The 17,870-nt window shown below is 39.2% G+C and overlaps 1 protein-coding gene and 1 long non-coding RNA gene across 5 annotated transcripts; one reads left to right on the top strand and one right to left on the bottom strand.

Annotated features, from left to right (window-relative positions):
* Positions 1–93: 93 nt before the first annotated feature.
* Positions 94–2,823, bottom strand: zgc:153044 (Dual specificity protein phosphatase 18). 4 transcript variants are annotated; one of them, NM_001141881.1, is given in 3 exon segments: positions 99–892; positions 1,417–1,462; positions 2,308–2,750. In NM_001141881.1, a coding segment is annotated over 1 exon segment (543 nt). In that variant the 5' UTR covers positions 814–892; positions 1,417–1,462; positions 2,308–2,750; the 3' UTR covers positions 99–270.
* A 1,193-nt stretch (positions 2,824–4,016) lies between these two features.
* LOC106585619 (uncharacterized) lies at positions 4,017–12,774 on the top strand. Its single transcript, XR_001323993.2, has 4 exons — positions 4,017–4,458; positions 4,581–4,683; positions 5,396–6,098; positions 8,735–12,774. It is a non-coding gene; the product is annotated as an uncharacterized lncRNA (long non-coding RNA).
* The last annotated feature ends 5,096 nt before the right edge of the window (positions 12,775–17,870 follow it).

The raw sequence follows: 17,870 nt of genomic DNA, 5'->3' as shown, positions 1-17,870 counted from the left end.
TATTTATTTTATTTTTTAAACTTTTCTACCTGTGGACACTTCTTACCCTGGATGACACTATTGAAGTTGTAGCCTTTACAAAACAGACAAACCTTTTTATGTTTAGTTGTAAATCGTAAAGTGACATTGTACAACAAATTTTTATTTCTGAATCAAAGTTTACAAATACATTTGAGAGGACCACTTCCAACTCAACATACTGGATATAAAACAAGAGTACTAATGCATTTTTACAATGGGGTTGACAATCATTTTAACAAACAGTGCATATCAAAGAGGAAGCATATCTTTGGTCTCCTCTTCATAAATGTCAGGTATTTCACCCATGGGGGACGTGATCATTGTGACTGTGGCACAACCACGGAGCTTGCGTTCATACTGGATGAGTTGCTTCCAGAATCCACTGTTTGGTCTAATAATAGGTCGACAAGATTTGACCTTTTTGTGGGCCTCCAAAAGTGTAATTCCATGGTACTTCATTAGATACACCAAGCATAACGTAGCTGAGCGACTCACACCTGCATTGCAGTGAACCAATGTGCGTCCACACTGCTCCCCAACGAGCTGGATTTTATCCGCTACCTCATCAAAGAAGTCGCTCAGAGAAGAAGATGGAGAGTCTGTAACAGGAATATGGACATATTCCACCTCTGCAGTGGAAGTGTTTGTGATGTTTTGTGTGGCATTGATGATGCAGGTGATGTTGAAACGAGATATGACAGCCTTATCATTTGCAGCTCTGCCGTTGCTGAGGAAAAGGTGTTCGGTAACTTGACACAAACCTGCAAGTCTCTGTTCACCAGATTGATGCATGGAAACAGGTTAACCAAAGGAAGTACGTAGGCAGTGTTGTGTGTGGACCATGGATAGCTGACTGGCAGACAAGATGACACTTAAAATAGATGGGAGAAAGACACTTGTTAGGCAACTACACATGAATTGATAGAATAATCTGTCTGCATTCCAAGCACCTGCAGACTACTTAACACATCTAAAAGCATTGGCTTGGTGGAGACATGGGTTCCATCTTCCACAAATCTCCCTATATAGTGCACTACTTTGATCAAGGCCCATAAGGCTCCTGTCAAAAGTAGCTACCTATAAAAGGCAGCTAATAGGGTGCCATTTGGAATGCACAATGGGCTGGGCTAGGGGAAGTTTCCACTATATTTCTTAGACCAGTCATTTCCTTTCAAATTATTGAAGGGAAGTAAATAAGTGTGTCATGGCCATATGTAGCGGACATCACGCTGCCTGCTTAGCAAGTACCGCCTACTCCTGATTAGGCTCATGCCAATGCTCGAAACCAGGACCTCTGCCTTGTTAGCACATGTGACCAAGTGTCTTGCCAGTTGTGCCACGCAAAAAGCTAGTTATTCAGCAGTGCATGTGGACATCCCCATGTGCTACACTCACCCCTCAAACTTACTCCACAGCAATCCTAGCGTTGAGCTGAGTGCAACTGCAGATTGGAGACAAAGTGCCATTCATCACGCAGCTTGTAAATTCAGGTAGACCCCTCACCGTTTCGTTTAAGAAACTTTTTGCAACAGAAATGGCGTAATGAATACATGCCAGGTGTTGAACATCACAGGTAGGCCTACCATATTGGGGGCCTTTCTTTGCAGCTGTGCCTTAAAATGGGCAGCACCATTGAGGGCTTTCTCCATTTTTAAAGTAGTCAAGGGTGTTTACTGCCACCTGAAGTGTGTTGTCTGAACAGGTATAAAAGACAAGGTTGCTGATTTACTGCCCTCTTCAGTTATGGAATGTTTATTCAGGAGTATAATTCATTGGCTGATCCCTTTGACAAGTCTTCAGTGGCACTGCCCATGCTAAAACAGGCTTTGGGGCACTAGAGCTGATATTGTGCTAGAGCTGTGTAAGTCGGCCTTAAAGTATATATGTTGCGACTTTTTAAACAATATTTAGGAACTCAGTCAGTGTCTCAACTTATTTTTGAGTTAAAATAGTAGACTACACAAGGTGCAATTTCGAGATGTGGTTATGGTCTTATGTCAGTCACTCAACAATATTTTAGATTGGTAAATTAGTCTAGCCATCTATCTAAACTTGAAGTAATTATGGCCGAATACCGACCGGGCTTGGGACCCCCATTGATTTAGTCACTCATCTCAGATAACATTAACATGGCAAGTGTAGAACTTCAGGAAATTAGCTTTAACTGATTATTTTATCACCATGTTCGAGGGGAATTGGACTGAGCAGAATCACTAATAAACAAATCCCCTGACCTTGCATCCCAAATACTAACAACATGTATGATCAGCTCTCTGTATGACTGACCTCGTAATAATTTGTGCAACGAGTCTGAAATATTTAGCTAACTGCCTGGAACGTAGCCAGAATCTCTAGCCCCAACCGAACGGCTGACTGCGCGATTCCTTTTTACGTCGTTTGTCATCTGCGTCCAACTGGAACGTATGCAGCCCGCTATACACACACGTGGCGACCGGCTCTGCATAAAACATGCTCCATTCAATTGCAAGGGCGTCGGTTGCCCCTTTAACGAGCTTTAATGGGGAGCCGCCGGGGGGATGGAAAAATATCTCCATGCAGCTAACATAGCCAGCCAGTTGCTAGGAAGCGGCTAATCAACAGCAACTTGATCATAGCTCTCGGTTTATTAAAATAGTTAAATAGTTATAACAAAATATCCTTTACCAATTATAAACATTGAAAAAATAAATACAAACCACCCCAATTCAGTGCGCGAGCTCACATTCTTTTCAGGAAGAAGCAAAGTGACGTCTGTTTATTTTCCTCAGCTACGGAATCCCGAAGTGAGCACATCATACAACGCGTTTCTTTTAAAGGGATAGTTCACCCAAATTACAAAGTGTTGTGTGTGCGATGAATGAAGTAGATCATGTATAATACAGGAAGGTCCAATTTATAGTATAATATTTTCACATGTATCAGGGAAGGGGGGATTGGGGGGGGCAAGTGTTTCAATTGTACAGTATTAGCAATAGTTAAGTTTGTTAGCAACAGTTGATATGTGTGTATATGTATATACAGTACCAGTCAAAATTTTGGTCACACCCACTCATTCAAGGGTTTTTCTTTATTTGTACTATTTTCTCCATTGTAGAATAATAGTGAAGACATCACAACTATGAAATAACACATATGGAATCATGTAGTAACCAAAAAAGTGTTTAGTAGCCACTCTTTGCCTTTTTGACTTGAATTTATCCTCTGCAGCAGAGGTAACTCTGGGTCTTCCTTTCCTGTGGCGGTCCTCATGAGAGACAGTTTCATCATAGCGCTTGATGGTTTTTGCGACTGCACTTGAAGAAACTTGCAAAGTTCTTGAAACTTTCCATATTGACTGACCTTCATGTCTTAAAGTAATGATGTACTGTTATTTCTCTTTGCTTATTTCAACTGTTCTTACCATAATATGGACTTGGTTTTACCAAATAGGGCTAACTTCTGTATACCACCCCTACCTTGTCATAACACAACTGACTGGCTCAAACACATTAAGAAGGAAAGAAATTCCACAAATTAACTTTTAACAAGGCACACCTGTTAATTGAAATGTATTCCAGGTGACTACCTCATGAAGCTGGTTGAGAGAATGCCAAGAGTGTGCAACGCTGTCATCAAGGCAACTTTGAAGAATTTCAAATATAAGATTCTTCAGATTCTTCCAAAACACTTTTTTTTGGTTACTACATGATTCCATATGTGTTATTTCATAGTGTTGATGTCTTCACTATTATTCTACAATGTAGAAAATAGTAAAAAATAAAGAAAAACCCTGGAATTAGTAGATGTGTCCAAACTTTTGACTGGTAGTGTGTGTGTGTGTGTGTGTGTGTATATGTGCATATAATTGCTTTATGTATGAGATTAAGCTCTTATTTAGATTAGGTTATAGGGGGTCACAGACAGGAGTGTGCTTACATTTAATTTCTCCATGGCGCTGTGCAGGCAAGGCTATTAATGTGATCATTTCATATTTTTTATTTTTTGTTACCAAACTGGACACTGGGTTTACATTGTGGCATAGGATAGGCCCCGTATTTACAGTATGCTTCATTCTATTCTATCTCACCGCAGAGATTATGTTGTTGTTGTAGCCCATTTGAAAAGGTTGGGACAGCGCATACAGACACGTTTCGATTACAGAGGGGACGCAGATGGTGGAGGAGACCTACGGGCATTCTGTCACGAGTTTGCAGTAACAATAGGACGTATATTTATGGCAGCTGGAGTCCGTAGCCTACACGCGCTTGCATACAAAATACAGACATCTGCATACTGGTTAATTCCTCATGCCATCCAAACACTCCTTTGTCCAGGCTTCTGTCTTTTTATTTACTCTCTTTTAACCGCCCATCAAAGGCAGCTGCTCGCCAGACCTCAGCTCAAGCAACGTGACGCACTCCACAGCTCGTCCTCATTTTAGAGGAGATCGATGCATGGGTAAGTTGGAATAGGTTTTTGTGCACTGCGCATCACAAAACAATTGGTAAGGATTCGTTTTTAATTTAGTATATCAACACTATATGAGTGATAATTTTGCACATCTCTCATCCTACCCGAAGAGGATCGGACACAGCTCGAGCGCTTCATCGCACCCTTACTGACACAGATGCTGCGAGACTGGTGCATTTTGGACCGGTGGTCAAACTTACATAATTGCAAAAGGTAGGAGTCCACTGACCGATTTTCTGATATTCGTTTAATAACATGACATTTCATTCAACATTTTAATATGTGATTAGCTTTTAAGACCGTAGCCTCAGACATACAATTGTTGTCGCATTTGCATCACGCGTATGAGAACATAGGGTATAAATAAGATGAGTAAAACAATCATAATGTATGGTGTTTAATCATTCAAGCTGGGTTTGACAAATCGTCATTGCGAGGTACATTTTGAAAAGATGTTTTAGGATGCGCTCGTGTAGCTCGACAGATATATAAGAGCTAAATACCCTTTCAATACCCATTTCAGTGAAGTTTAAAGGCAAACGCCAAATACAAGCAGACAAGCACACACAAAGCTCCGCAGGACCAACTAGTCTAACCCTACATTAATAATTGAGACATTTGAATGCAGCAACTGCGCAGTGAGTGTGAGTGAGCCACCACAGCATCCTATGCCTTGTCCGTTTTGGCAATCTGCTGTTCCACGATGGAGTTTAAAAATGTAATCATAGGATAGGAATAATCAACATGTATTTTTCTTTGGGCAGACATTTATTCTTGCAGCCCCTCTATGGCATCAGCATGTGATGATGATGCACACTAGCCCTGCAATCTAGATTTATTACAAACATTTCTTATCTCACCCTGTCCACCTCCACTGCTGCTGTTTAAATAGTGCTGCTGGCTAATGGATGCCCTCTGTATACAGTGGCCAAACCCACAGCCCAGCTGGCGGGATGCAAGTCCCCATGATGACTGGGGTTCCCTGGTGTCCCTGACTGACTGGTGAATACAGGAGTTGGGAGAGACAAATGGGTATGTGTCCAGTATATCCTCATACTGTGGAGGGGGTTCTTGTAAAGGCAGAGGTTTAACAGCCGTTATTGATGGTCATTTTGTCTTGTGTGCTCCATTCCTTGATATTTTTTATTGACTATTGTTGGTATGAGGGGAGTTGCCGTAACAAGTTATTCATTTAAATTAGGTTAGTTCAAGGTAAAAAAAATGTCAAATAAGTTAGAAAAAAAGGTTATTCAGGTCCATTAGATACTGTTCCTCAACGCCTATGATTCTTGGTGATTTTGCAGATTCATTTAGTAACCCTGGCCTACTGCAGTTCATAGTATCTATTGGCAGTACATTTACATTTACATTTAAGTCATTTAGCAGACGCTCTTATCCAGAGCGACTTACAGTAGTCAAGGCCAATGGTCCAGCATGTCCTTGGTAGGGTTTTGGGGACAGGTGTTCCAGGGGGTTGCGTTCCACTTTCTGCTGCTCTCTGCTCTGTGTTTATCTCCAGATATATCCTGAGGAAGATGCTGGGATGGTGCCAGACCTCAGAGCCTATTTAGACGAGTCAACAACATGTCCTGACCGACAAGGCTGTCAACAAAGCTGTTTTTAAACAGGTAACACTATTTATCAAGCTAATGTAGATTTCCATTGAAGTCATTGACTAAGAAGGCACTATTTTTTGCTAAATGACCTTGTTAAGGAGACCAACTGGTAACCGACACTGAGGTAGACTGTTTTCTCTGTTCTCTAGATATGACATAGGCTTTGTTAGGCGTTTGAGCAATGAGACATCTCGTTACACACTGGTTCAAGGGCCTTATACTCACACAAAGAACAGTGCTACCATTGAGGTACTGCTGTACAGTATCTCCTCGTGCTGAGAGAGGGGGTATATGAAAGGGAGGGTGAGGCAGAAATTAAGGGATTCGTTTAGTGTGTTTATACAGTTGAAGTCGGAAGTTTACATACACTTAGGTTGGAGTCATTAAAACTTGTTTTTCAACCACTCCACAAATTTCTTGTTAATAAACTATAGTTTTGGCAAGTCGGTTAGGACATCTACTTTGTGCATGACACAAGTCATTTTTCCAACAATTGTTTACAGACAGATTATTTCACTTATAATTCACTGTATCACAATTCCAGTGGGTCAGAAGTTTACATACAGTAAATTGACTGTGCCTTTAAACAGCTTGGAAAATTCCAGAAAATGATGTCATGGCTTTCGAAGCTTCTGATAGGCTAATTGACATAATTTGAAACAATTGGAGGTGTACCTGTGGATGTATTTCAAGGCCTACCTTCAAACTCAGTGCCTCTTTGCTTGACATCATGGGAAAATCAAAAGAAATCAGCCAAGACCCCAGAAAATAAATGGTAGACCTCCACAAGTCTGGTTTATCCTTGGGAGCAATTTCCAAACGCCTGAAGCTACCACGTTCATCTGTACAAACAATAGTATGCAAGTTTAAACACCACAGGACCACGCAGCCGTCATACCGCTCAGGAAGGAGACGCGTTGTGTCTCCCAGAGATGAAAGTACTTTGGTGCAAAAAGTGCAAATCAATCCCAGAACAACAGCAAAGGACCTTGTGAAGATGCTGGAGGAAACAGGTACAAAAGTATCTATATCCACAGTAACACGAGTCCTATATCGACATAACCTGAAAGGCCGCTCAGCAAGGAAGAAGCCACTGCTCTATAACGGCCATAAAAAAGCCAGACTATGATTTGCAACTGCACATGGGGACAAAAGATCGAACTTTTTGGAGAAATGTCCTCTGGTCTGATGAAACAAAAAGGGAACTGTTTGGCCATTATGATCGTCGTTATGTTTGGAGGAAAAAGGGGGAGGCTTGCAAGCCGAAGAACACCATCCCAACCGTGAAGCACGTGGGTGGCAGCATCATGTTGTGGGGGTGATTTGCTGCAGGAGAGACTGGTGCACTTCACAAAAAAGAGGGCATCATGAGGAAGGAAAAGTGTGGATGGAAAATTCTGTAGATATATTGAAGCAACATCTCAAGACATCAGTCAGGAAGTTTAAGCTTGGTCGCAAATGGGTCTTCCAAAAGGACAATGACTCCAAGCATACATCCAAAGTTGTAGCAAAATGGCTTAAGGACAACAAAGTCAAGGTATTGGAGTGGCCATCAGAAAGCCCTGACCTCAATCCTATAGAAAATTTGTGGGCAGAAAAGCATGTGTGAGCAAGGAGGCCTACAAACCTGACTCAGTTACACCAGCTCTGTCAGGAGGAATGGGCCAAAATTCACCCAACTTATTGTGGGAAGCTTGTGAAAGGCTACCCAAAACGTTTGACCCAAGTTAAACAATTTAAACGCAATGCTACCAAAACTAATTGAGTGTATGTAAACTTCTGACCAACTGGGAATGTGATGAAAGAAATAAAAGCTGAAATAAATCATTCTCTCTACTATTATTCTGACATTTCACATTCTTAAAATAAAGTGGTGATCCAAACTGAACAACGATAGGGAATTTCTACTAGTATTAAATGTCAGCAATTGTGAAAAACAGAGTTTAAATGTATTTGGCTAAGCTGAATGTAACCTTCCCGAATTCAACTGTAAATCCACCGCATTTTAACAGTGCAGTCAACCTATACTGCCAGAGAAAAAAAGCGGAGAACAAAACAACCTGAAAGCAGAACCATAACTTAATCAGATTAATCTAATCTGCTTTCATGGCTGATGAGTTTTAATGTCTGACGTATGCCAGATCGGCCTATAAAATGTTTGGTTGGGTCAGGTCAACCAAGAGCTAGAGAGAAATAGAGGCTGCATTTGGAAGGGTAGCCTACATATGTGGTTTACCAAGGTAATACATATGTCCTGGAACTGTAGTAATTCTTAGAATCCTGCCCATTGGCAAAAACCTGATTGCACACACACAAGCCCTCTTGCTTATGACTTGAAGTTTGTGACAAAATGAGTGACATTTCATGTGCAGACTGAAACAGTAAAGTGCAGACTAAATGTCTGTTGTCCTCTTCACCATAGCACCATGTCAGCCTGAACCAATGCCTGCTTCTCTGCTCCCTCCATTTGTCTTAGTTGAGGTGTCCTCAGTACAACTGCCACAATGACTATTTCTCCGAGCCTGTCAAACAGTCTACTACTCAGTTCATCATCCTCATCTTTCTCTGCTGCTCAGTTTTCTACACATCTTACTGTGTTGTGTAGAACAGAACTCAGTGACTGTGTTGTCATGTCATTCCCCCTGCAGTTGTCAACGCGGTTCATCCTTACCGAACTGGGACGGGAACTGGGACCTATGGCTTTCACCCACTGAGAAAGGGGCACAACATTGGCATTCACCCACTGCTGATGGGGCACAGCCACACTTCTTTAGCTATCAATATGTGTTAGAAGTGTATCACCTTGCTGTGATTATTTGGATATTTTACTTAGCCTACTTAAAATGGAAGTGTCATTGGCACATTGCTGGTTCCCCTTTAACCTTTTACTGTAATGCGCTAAATCAGTCACAGTGTTTCTTGGTTGTCTTAAACAAATCTGCTATGAAACAAGAGCATACACCTCACACACATGGTTATGGGCTTAAAAAAAGACCTGTACCATATCAGATATACATTTGAAATGTATTCAATTGTGAGTTTGCATCCCAATATTACAGTTTATATACATCAAAGAAGACTGAAACATTACGAAACCATAGAAACACAGAATTCTCGGCGGGTTTTTGAAATAATGTTTATTAATGATGAAAGATATGAATAACATTCCACCCATGAGTCCACTAGAGGGTGATTTGGTCATTTGACTGCAGCAAAGGGCTACTTGTAGTCTTTTATGCCACATTGTTCAGGACTTTATTGGATAGGACCACATTTCATGCCATAAGAGAGACTCATAAGGGGTGGGGTTGTAGTGTTGTGTGTCTGATGCTTTGGTGCTTTGCATTTCCTTCCCTGAAATACTGTTTAACTGAGGGATGCTTTCTCTCCCCTCCTTTGTAAAATAACTCTAACACGTTCTGATCCCCCTTCCACACTGTTCAGCTGATCAAAGCACTGACACTGCAGTTGACTAACACCTCTCTCTGATGCCTGCTTCTCCTCATGCTGTCAGCACTGTCCTTTCTCTTCTCTGTAACCTTGGCAACACTTTAACGCCTTACTCACCTCCTCCTATCTCGGACGTCTAATATGACTAACAAGATTGAGTCTGCTGAGATGGCCTTGCTGTTCATTTCAATGATGTGCTCCTAACCAAGCTAGCAGGGAGCATACCCATGACAAGCCTGTGCGGCTGGTTTGGTAACATTAGTCTACCCTAACGTTACAGGAATGTTGAGGATGTTACAGTTGTGTCAGTGTGTGTAGCTGTGTTTGTGTTGGAGGTGTCTCTCAATCTTACCGCCGTAGTTTTTAGATGGTTTCCTGAGGCCTTGTTTGTCTTGTGATTGCTGCATGTACTGGTAACTCTGAGTAACCTTAGCTGGAGTCGCAAAGAACTAACCAACAGTGGGGTAATCCTGGTTTACTAACCTGGACTAACAGTCTAACATTCACTAATCAACCAAACTGAAACCCAAGCACTGGAGAAGTGCCTTGTCTGACTCTCCCTGGTTAAAACCTAATGGTCTGTTAAAACCACTGTGTGTGTGTGTGTGTGTGTGTGTGTGTGTGGGTGTGGGTGTGTGTGTGTGTGTGTGTGTGTGTGTGTGTGTGTGTGTGTGTGGGAAGGTGTGTGGGTGTACATTGTGTGTTTAAGAGTGGGGCTGTTACTGTCATTAATATTCTTACACTCTGAAACCAAACCCCCAACTGTCAACAGCTCTCTTGGCATTCCTTAATAAATACACTAACAATACCCCTCTAATACCTAACAGTACTAACGTCTGCTAACAGACCTATTGTTACTAATACTCAACTGTACTATGGATGATGTTGGCTGGACTTGTGATTTCTAACACACTGACTAACCCTTTGCTTTGTGCCCTGAGTCTGAGACAGAGTCCTCTCACATTTTCCTGAAACCCTTCTCCCGCCAGACACAGATCACCCAAAATCATATACAAGAACTATGTATTTATCAATCTGTTATAACCTTAAGTGTGATATGTTGCTTGAGACATGTTACTTTTGGCCCCCTAAAGCACAATGGTGAGTGATTCCAGGATCTGGGATGGAAAACTGGATCAACCAATAGATTTAAAGAAAAAGCGCACCTAGGTTGACCACACACTTCTGCTCAGGGTGACGATTGATTTAAAAAAAATATATATTACAAATCGTAAAGTAACTATGCTAAAGAATTGTATTTCATTAAAGCTAGAGAATTGTATTTCATTAAAGCTAAAGAATTGTATTTCATGTATTTCATTAAAGCTAAAGAATTGTATTTCATTAAAGCTGTAGTATTCTATCTTAAGAAATAATGGCTGACAACATTTTGTCCCTCTGTCCATTGTGTGGCCAACCTCCAAAAGGTGTTGCAGCTCAGTGCTTGGTTTGCAGTCTGCATAGACACTGGTGTGTATTATCTTATAAGATAAACCAAAGGAAATAGCAACCCTTTCCTGCTTTACTACTAACTGAGTGGTGACTGGTATACTAACCACCCCATATGAGGCTTAACAATTTGGCCATTGATTCATTGCTCTTACTAACATACTGTATCTTCCCACATAAAACAATGCTACATTTTACTATAGAATACTATAGTACACTCTGTAGTATCCCTGGATCATGTGTAGAATTACTATATAATTTTGTGTTATACTATAACGGTATACAGTAACCGAAAAGACACTGGTTCGAATCCCTGAGCCGACAAGGTGAAACATCTGTCGATGTCTGTCGATGTGCCCTTGAGCAAGGCACTTAACCCTAATTGCTCCTGTAAGTCGCTCTGGATAAGAGTGTCTGCTAAATGTCTAAAATGTAAAAATGTAGAATAGTATACTGCACACTGTAGTATCCCTTGATTGTGTAGTGCTTACTATATACTTTTGTAGTATACTGTGGAATATTATACTACACACTGTAGTATACTGTGGAATACTATACTACACACTGTAGTATCTCTTGACTGTATAGTGCTTACTATTGGATTGTGTAGTATACTGGCGAATACTACACTTCACATTGTAATATCCCTCTATCGTGTACTGCTAACTATATAATTTTTTTGTATACTGTAGAATACTATACTACACACCGTAGTATCCCTCGATCATGTGTAGTGCTTACTATATATTTTTATTGTATACTGTATAATACTAGATTAAATAATACAGCATTATCTGAAAAAAACATTAGTAAATACTACAGTAATGTCCACAAAAACAGTTTTTTAAAACTATAGTTATACTAGATTATTTTAATTTGCGTATGCTTCACATTCCCATCCCCCATACAGTGGTGTAATGTACTTAAGTAAAAATAGTTGAAAGTACTACTTAAGTAGTTTTTTGGGGTATCTGTACTTTACTATTTATATTTTTGACTACTTTTACTTTTACTCCACTACATTCCTAAAGAAAATAATGTACTTTTTACTCCTTACATTTTCCCTGACACTCAAAAGTACTCGTTATATTTTGAATGCTTAGCAGGACAGGAGAATTGTCTATTTCACAAACTTATCGAGAGAACATCCCTGGTCATCCCTACTGCCTCTGATCTGGCGTACTCACTAAACACATGCTTAATTTGTAAATTACGTCTGAGGGTTGTAGTGTGCCCCTGGCGATCTGTAAATAAAAAAAAAACAAGAAAATTGTGCCATCTGGAATTTTACAATATTTTACTTTTGATACTAAAGTACATTTAAAATCAAATACTTTTAGACTTTTACTCAAGTAGTATTTTACTGGGTGACTTTCATTTTTACTTGTCATTTCTTTTAAAGGTATCTTTAGTTTTACTCAAGTATGAACATTTGGTGCTTATTTCATCATTGCCCCCATAGCGCAATTTGAGATAACTATGAGTGAGATACCTACATGCCACGTATAGACCATATATTGTCTTCCCTACAGATTATAAAAAAGAACAGATGCTCTGAACTATCTGATCAGACTCCAGTTCTATCTACCTACCTACAGGTTATGGAACATTTGCTATTTTTGCCCAGCAGGTTTCCTCAAGGAGAAATCCTCCATTTCTATGAGCCTCTCCCGAGTCCAAACGTGAGTTTGCAGCGAGGGGTCAAGATTGTAAGTACCAATTGGATGTCACAAAATTGGGGAGAAAAAGGGGTAAAAAGTACAAAAAAATACTACAAAAAAACCTCATAGTAAATACTAGAGCAATATCCGTAAAAACGACACTAATTACTATATTATATGCTATTGTTTTTACTATAGTAATATTTTCAGTATTTATACTGTAGTAAGCTTTACTACAGTATACTAGAGTTATGTCCACAAAAACACTATAGTGAAAACCTATAGTATACTTCTGCAAAAACTACAGTGAATACTATAGTATATTAGTTATGTCCGCAAAAACACCGCAGTGAATACTACAGTATACTTCTGCAAAAACACTACAGTGAAAACTATAATATACTTCCGTAAAAACACTACACTGAATACGATAGTATATAAATATAGTAATATACAGTATTTAGAGCATAGTATACTATAGTATTTTTTTCATATGTGACTCTTTTAATCCTGTCACCCACTCCACCCTGCCCCTTGGTGAGATCAAACAGCATCTAGTAGGCCATGCAGTATATTGTCTTTACTTCCTGAGTCATCATGAGCATAGACATCCTTGTGTCCTTGATCGTATGACATTTTACTAACCTCCTGAAATGGAGTGAGAACACTAACTATTGGGCGATCCCACGCCAGTGGGAGCAGAAAATATTTTTGTTATCTCAGATTGTTCTCGCAATTCTCACATAGAAACTTCATTGGGAGGAAGGATGTTTGAAATGCTTTTATTTGTATCACAAACTGTTTGAGAGAATCATGATGAAAGTAGCCATTTTAAGCCTTTTTTTTTAGACCTATACATGCCTCCTGTAAGACGTATGATCTGTGAACCGTACATGATACAGATATCTTAGTCAAATAAAATCAAATGTTTTTTATTTGTCACATGCGGTGAATACAACAGGTGTAGACTTTACCTTGAAATGCCTACTTACGAGTCCAACAATGCAGAGGTAAAAAGTAAGAAACATTTGCAAAAAAGGAAATAGTCACACAAAATAACAAAACTATATACAAGGAGTACTGGTACCGAGTCAATTTGCAGGGATACGAGGTAATTGAGGCAATATGTACATGTACAGTTGAAGTCGGAAGTTTACATACACCTTAGCTAAATACGTTTAAACTCAGTTTTTCACAATTGCTGACATTTAATCCTAGTAAAAATTCCCTATCTTAGGTCAGTTAGGATCACCACTTTATTTTAAGAATGTGAAATGTCAGAATAATAGTAGAGAGTGATTTATTACAGCTTTTATTTATTTCATCACATTCCCAGTTGGTCAGAAGTTTACATGCACTCAATTAGTATTTGGTAGCATTGCCTTTAAATTGTTTAACTCGGGTCAAAAGTTTTGGGTTGCCTTCCACAAGCTTCCCACAATAAGTTGGGTGAATGTTGGCCCATTCCTCCTGACAGAGCTGGTGTAACTGAGTCAGGTTTGTAGGCCTCCTTGCTCGCACATGCTTTTTCAGTTCTGCCCACAAATTTTCTATAGGATTGAGGTCAGGGCTTTCTGATGGCCACTCCAATACCTTGACTTTGTTGTCCTTAAGCCATTTTGCCACAACTTTGGATGTATGCTTGGGGTCATTGTCCATTTGGAAGATCCATTTGCCACCAAGCTTTAACTTCCTGACTGATGTCTTGAGATGTTGCTTCAATATATCCACATACTTTTCCTTCCTCATGAAGCCATCCATTTTGTGAAGTGCACCAGTCTCTCCTGCAGCAAAGCATCCCCACAACATGATGCTGTGCTTCACGGTTGGGATGGTGTTCTTCGGCTTGCAAGCATCCCCCCTTTTCCTCCAAACATAACGATGGTCATTATGGCCGAACAGTTCCATTTTTGTTTCATCAGACCACAGGACATTTCTCCAAAAAGTACGATATTTTGTCCCCATATGCAGTTGCAAACCGTAGTCTGGCTTTTTTATGGCGGTTTTGGAGCAGTGGCTTCTTCCTTGCTGAGTGGCCTTTCAGGTTATGTTGATATAGGACTCGTTTTACTGTGGATATAGATACTTTTGTACCTGTTTCCTCCAGCATCTTCACAAGGTCCTTTGCTGTTGTTCTGGGATTGATTTGCACTTTTTGCACCAAATTACATTAATCTCTAGGAGACAGAACGGGTCTCCTTCCTGAGCGGTATGACGGCTGCGTGGTCCCATGGTGTTTATACTTGTGTACTATTGTTTGTACAGATGAACGTGGTACCTCCAGGCATTTGGAAATTGCTTCCAAGGATGAACCAGACTTGTGGAGGTCTACAATTTTTTTTCTGAGGTCTTGGCTGATTTCTTTTCATTTTCCCATGATGTCAAGCAAAGAGGCACTGAGTTTGAAGGTAGCCCTTGAAATACATCCACAGGTACACCTCCAATTGACTCAAATTATGTCAATTAGCCTATCAGAAGCTTCGAAAGCCATGACATCATTTTCTGGAATATTCCAAGCTGTTTAAAGGCACAGTCAGCTTAGTGTATGTAAAATTCGGACTCACTGGAATTGTGATACAGGGAATTATAAGTGAAATAATCTGTCTGTAAACAATTGTTGGAAAAATGACTTGTGTCATGCACAAAGTAGATGTCCTAACCGACTTGCCAAAACTATAGTTTGTTAACAAGAAATTTGTGGAGTAGTTGAAAAATGAGTTTTAATGACTCCAACCTAATTTTACTTCCGACTTCAACTGTAGGTAGGGGTTAAACGTGACTAGACAATCAGGATGGATAATAAACAAGAGTAGCAGCAGCGTATGTGAAAGTGTGAGTGTGTGACATCAGTATGCGTGTGTGAGTGTATGTAGTCTGTGTGTGTTGAAGTGTCAGTGTGGGTGGAGTCCAGTGAGTCTGCATAGTGCCGGTGCAAGAGAGTCAGTACAAATAAAAAGGGGCTCAATGCGAATAGTCAGGGTAGACATTTTATTAACTGTTCAGCAGTCTTATGGCTTAGGGGTAGAAGCTGTTCAGGAGCCTTTTGGTCCCAGACTTGGCACTCCGGTACCACTTGCTGTGCGTTAGCGGAGAGAACAGTCTATGACTTGGGTAGCTGGAGTCTGGCTTATTTTTAGACATTGTAACAATATACTCTTCAAACCATGTCGAATTTCCAGAGTGGCTTCTATCGTACTTTTAATGATATGATCCATTTTTATACATAGATATTGACATAGGTCACTAACCAATTCCAGTCCTCCTTTAGGTCACCGACAGAGTTTCCTTTTTCCCATTCACTGTGTTAGTGATGCTCATAAAATTGACCATACCTTCAGAATTAGCAGAGTCCACTCCGGAAATTTGATTTACTTGTAGAGCAGGGTTCCCCAACTGGTGGCCCATGGGCCGAATTAGGCCCGCTGGTGGTTTTATTTGGCCCCCTACTTTTTTTTATTTTTTTTGAATTTTCATTGTTGTACATAAAATACTGCAAAAACACCAGGAAATCAGCTCCAAGTGAGTTTTCATTTAGGAAATGTATTCCCACACATAAGAGAGACAGGTAATCGTATACAAATATAAGCAAGGTTTGAAATTATTGTTTTAGTCAAATATTATATCCGTTTAGGTTTCTTACGGTCAATTTGCAGTCTACAAATGATTTGTAATTATGTTCCGACTTTCCTCTCAAGTAAAATCAGCCCACAGCTGAATCTAGTTGATGATTCCTGTAGTAAAGTATATTGTTCCAAACAATATGTCTTAAAATGAAACAAATTCTAAAAAGGTAGTTTTTAGGTATTCATATTAATAGTTGTGAAAGGTTTTATTTCAGAACCAAGACATACATATTTTACAGTACACTATAAGAAGAATAATGACACCAAGATGTCTGTGTCATGTACTGTTCAAGGGGTCTTACAGGAGGCATGTATAGGTCTAAAAAGGATCTAAAATAGCTACTTTCATCATGATTTTCAACAGCAACAAAAAATGATGATACAAATGTAAAAAGCATGTCAAACATCCATCTCCCAATGAAGTTTCTGTGAGAATTGCCAGAACAATCTGAGATAGAAAAAATATTTTCCGCTGGCATGGAATCGCTCTATTGGGACATGACAGCTCCCCACAATCTAACTAACAAACAAACCTACTAATTATGTAACTAACTAACTAACCTACTAATTATCTAACTAACTAACTAACTAACTAACTAACTAACTAACCTACTGATTATCTAACAAACGAACTAACCTACTGATTATCTAACTAACGGACTAACCTACTGATTATCTAACTAACGAACTAACCTACTAATTATCTAACAAACTAACTAACCTACTGATTATCTAACTAACTAACAAACTAACCTACTAATTATCTAACTAACTAACTAACTAACTAACCTACTGATTATCTAACAAACGAACTAACCTACTGATTATCTAACTAACGGACTAACCTACTGATTATCTAACTAACGAACTAACCTACTAATTATCTAACAAACTAACTAACCTACTGATTATCTAACTAACTAACAAACTAACCTACTAATTATCTAACAAACTAACTAACCTACTGATTATCTAACTAACTAACTAACTAACTAACTAACTAACTAACTAACTAACTAACTAACTAACTAACTAACTAACTAACCTACTGATTATCTAACTAACTAACTAACTAACCTACTGATTATCTAACTAACTAACCTACTGATTATCTAACAAGCTAACTAACCTACTGATTATCTAACTAACTAACCTACTGATTATCTAACTAACTAACCTACTGATTAACTAACTAACTAACTAACTAACTAACTAACTAACTAACTAACTAACTAACTAACTAACTAACTAACTAACCTACTGATTATCTAACTAACTAACTAACTAACTAACTAACTAACTAACTAACTAACTAACCTACTGATTATCTAACTAACTAACCTACTGATTATCTAACTAACTAACTAACCTACTAATTATCTAACAAACTAACTAACCTACTAATTATCTAACAAACTAACTAACCTACTGATTATCTAACTAACTAACTAACCTACTGATTATCTAACTAACTAACCTACTGATTATCTAACAAGCTAACTAACCTACTGATTATCTAACTAACTAACCTACTGATTATCTAACTAACTAACCTACTGATTATCTAACTAACTAACTAACTAACTAACTAACCTACTGAT

This window comes from Salmo salar, chromosome ssa24 (assembly GCF_905237065.1).
Source record: "Salmo salar chromosome ssa24, Ssal_v3.1, whole genome shotgun sequence".
Taxonomy (NCBI): domain Eukaryota; kingdom Metazoa; phylum Chordata; class Actinopteri; order Salmoniformes; family Salmonidae; genus Salmo; species Salmo salar.
This window is presented reverse-complemented; position numbering and strand designations above follow the sequence as displayed.

Coding starts and splice junctions, on each gene's coding strand:
- zgc:153044 (XM_014171389.2), bottom strand. CDS start 813: ATGCATCAATCTGGTGAACAGAGACTTGCAGGTTTGTGTCAAGTTACC.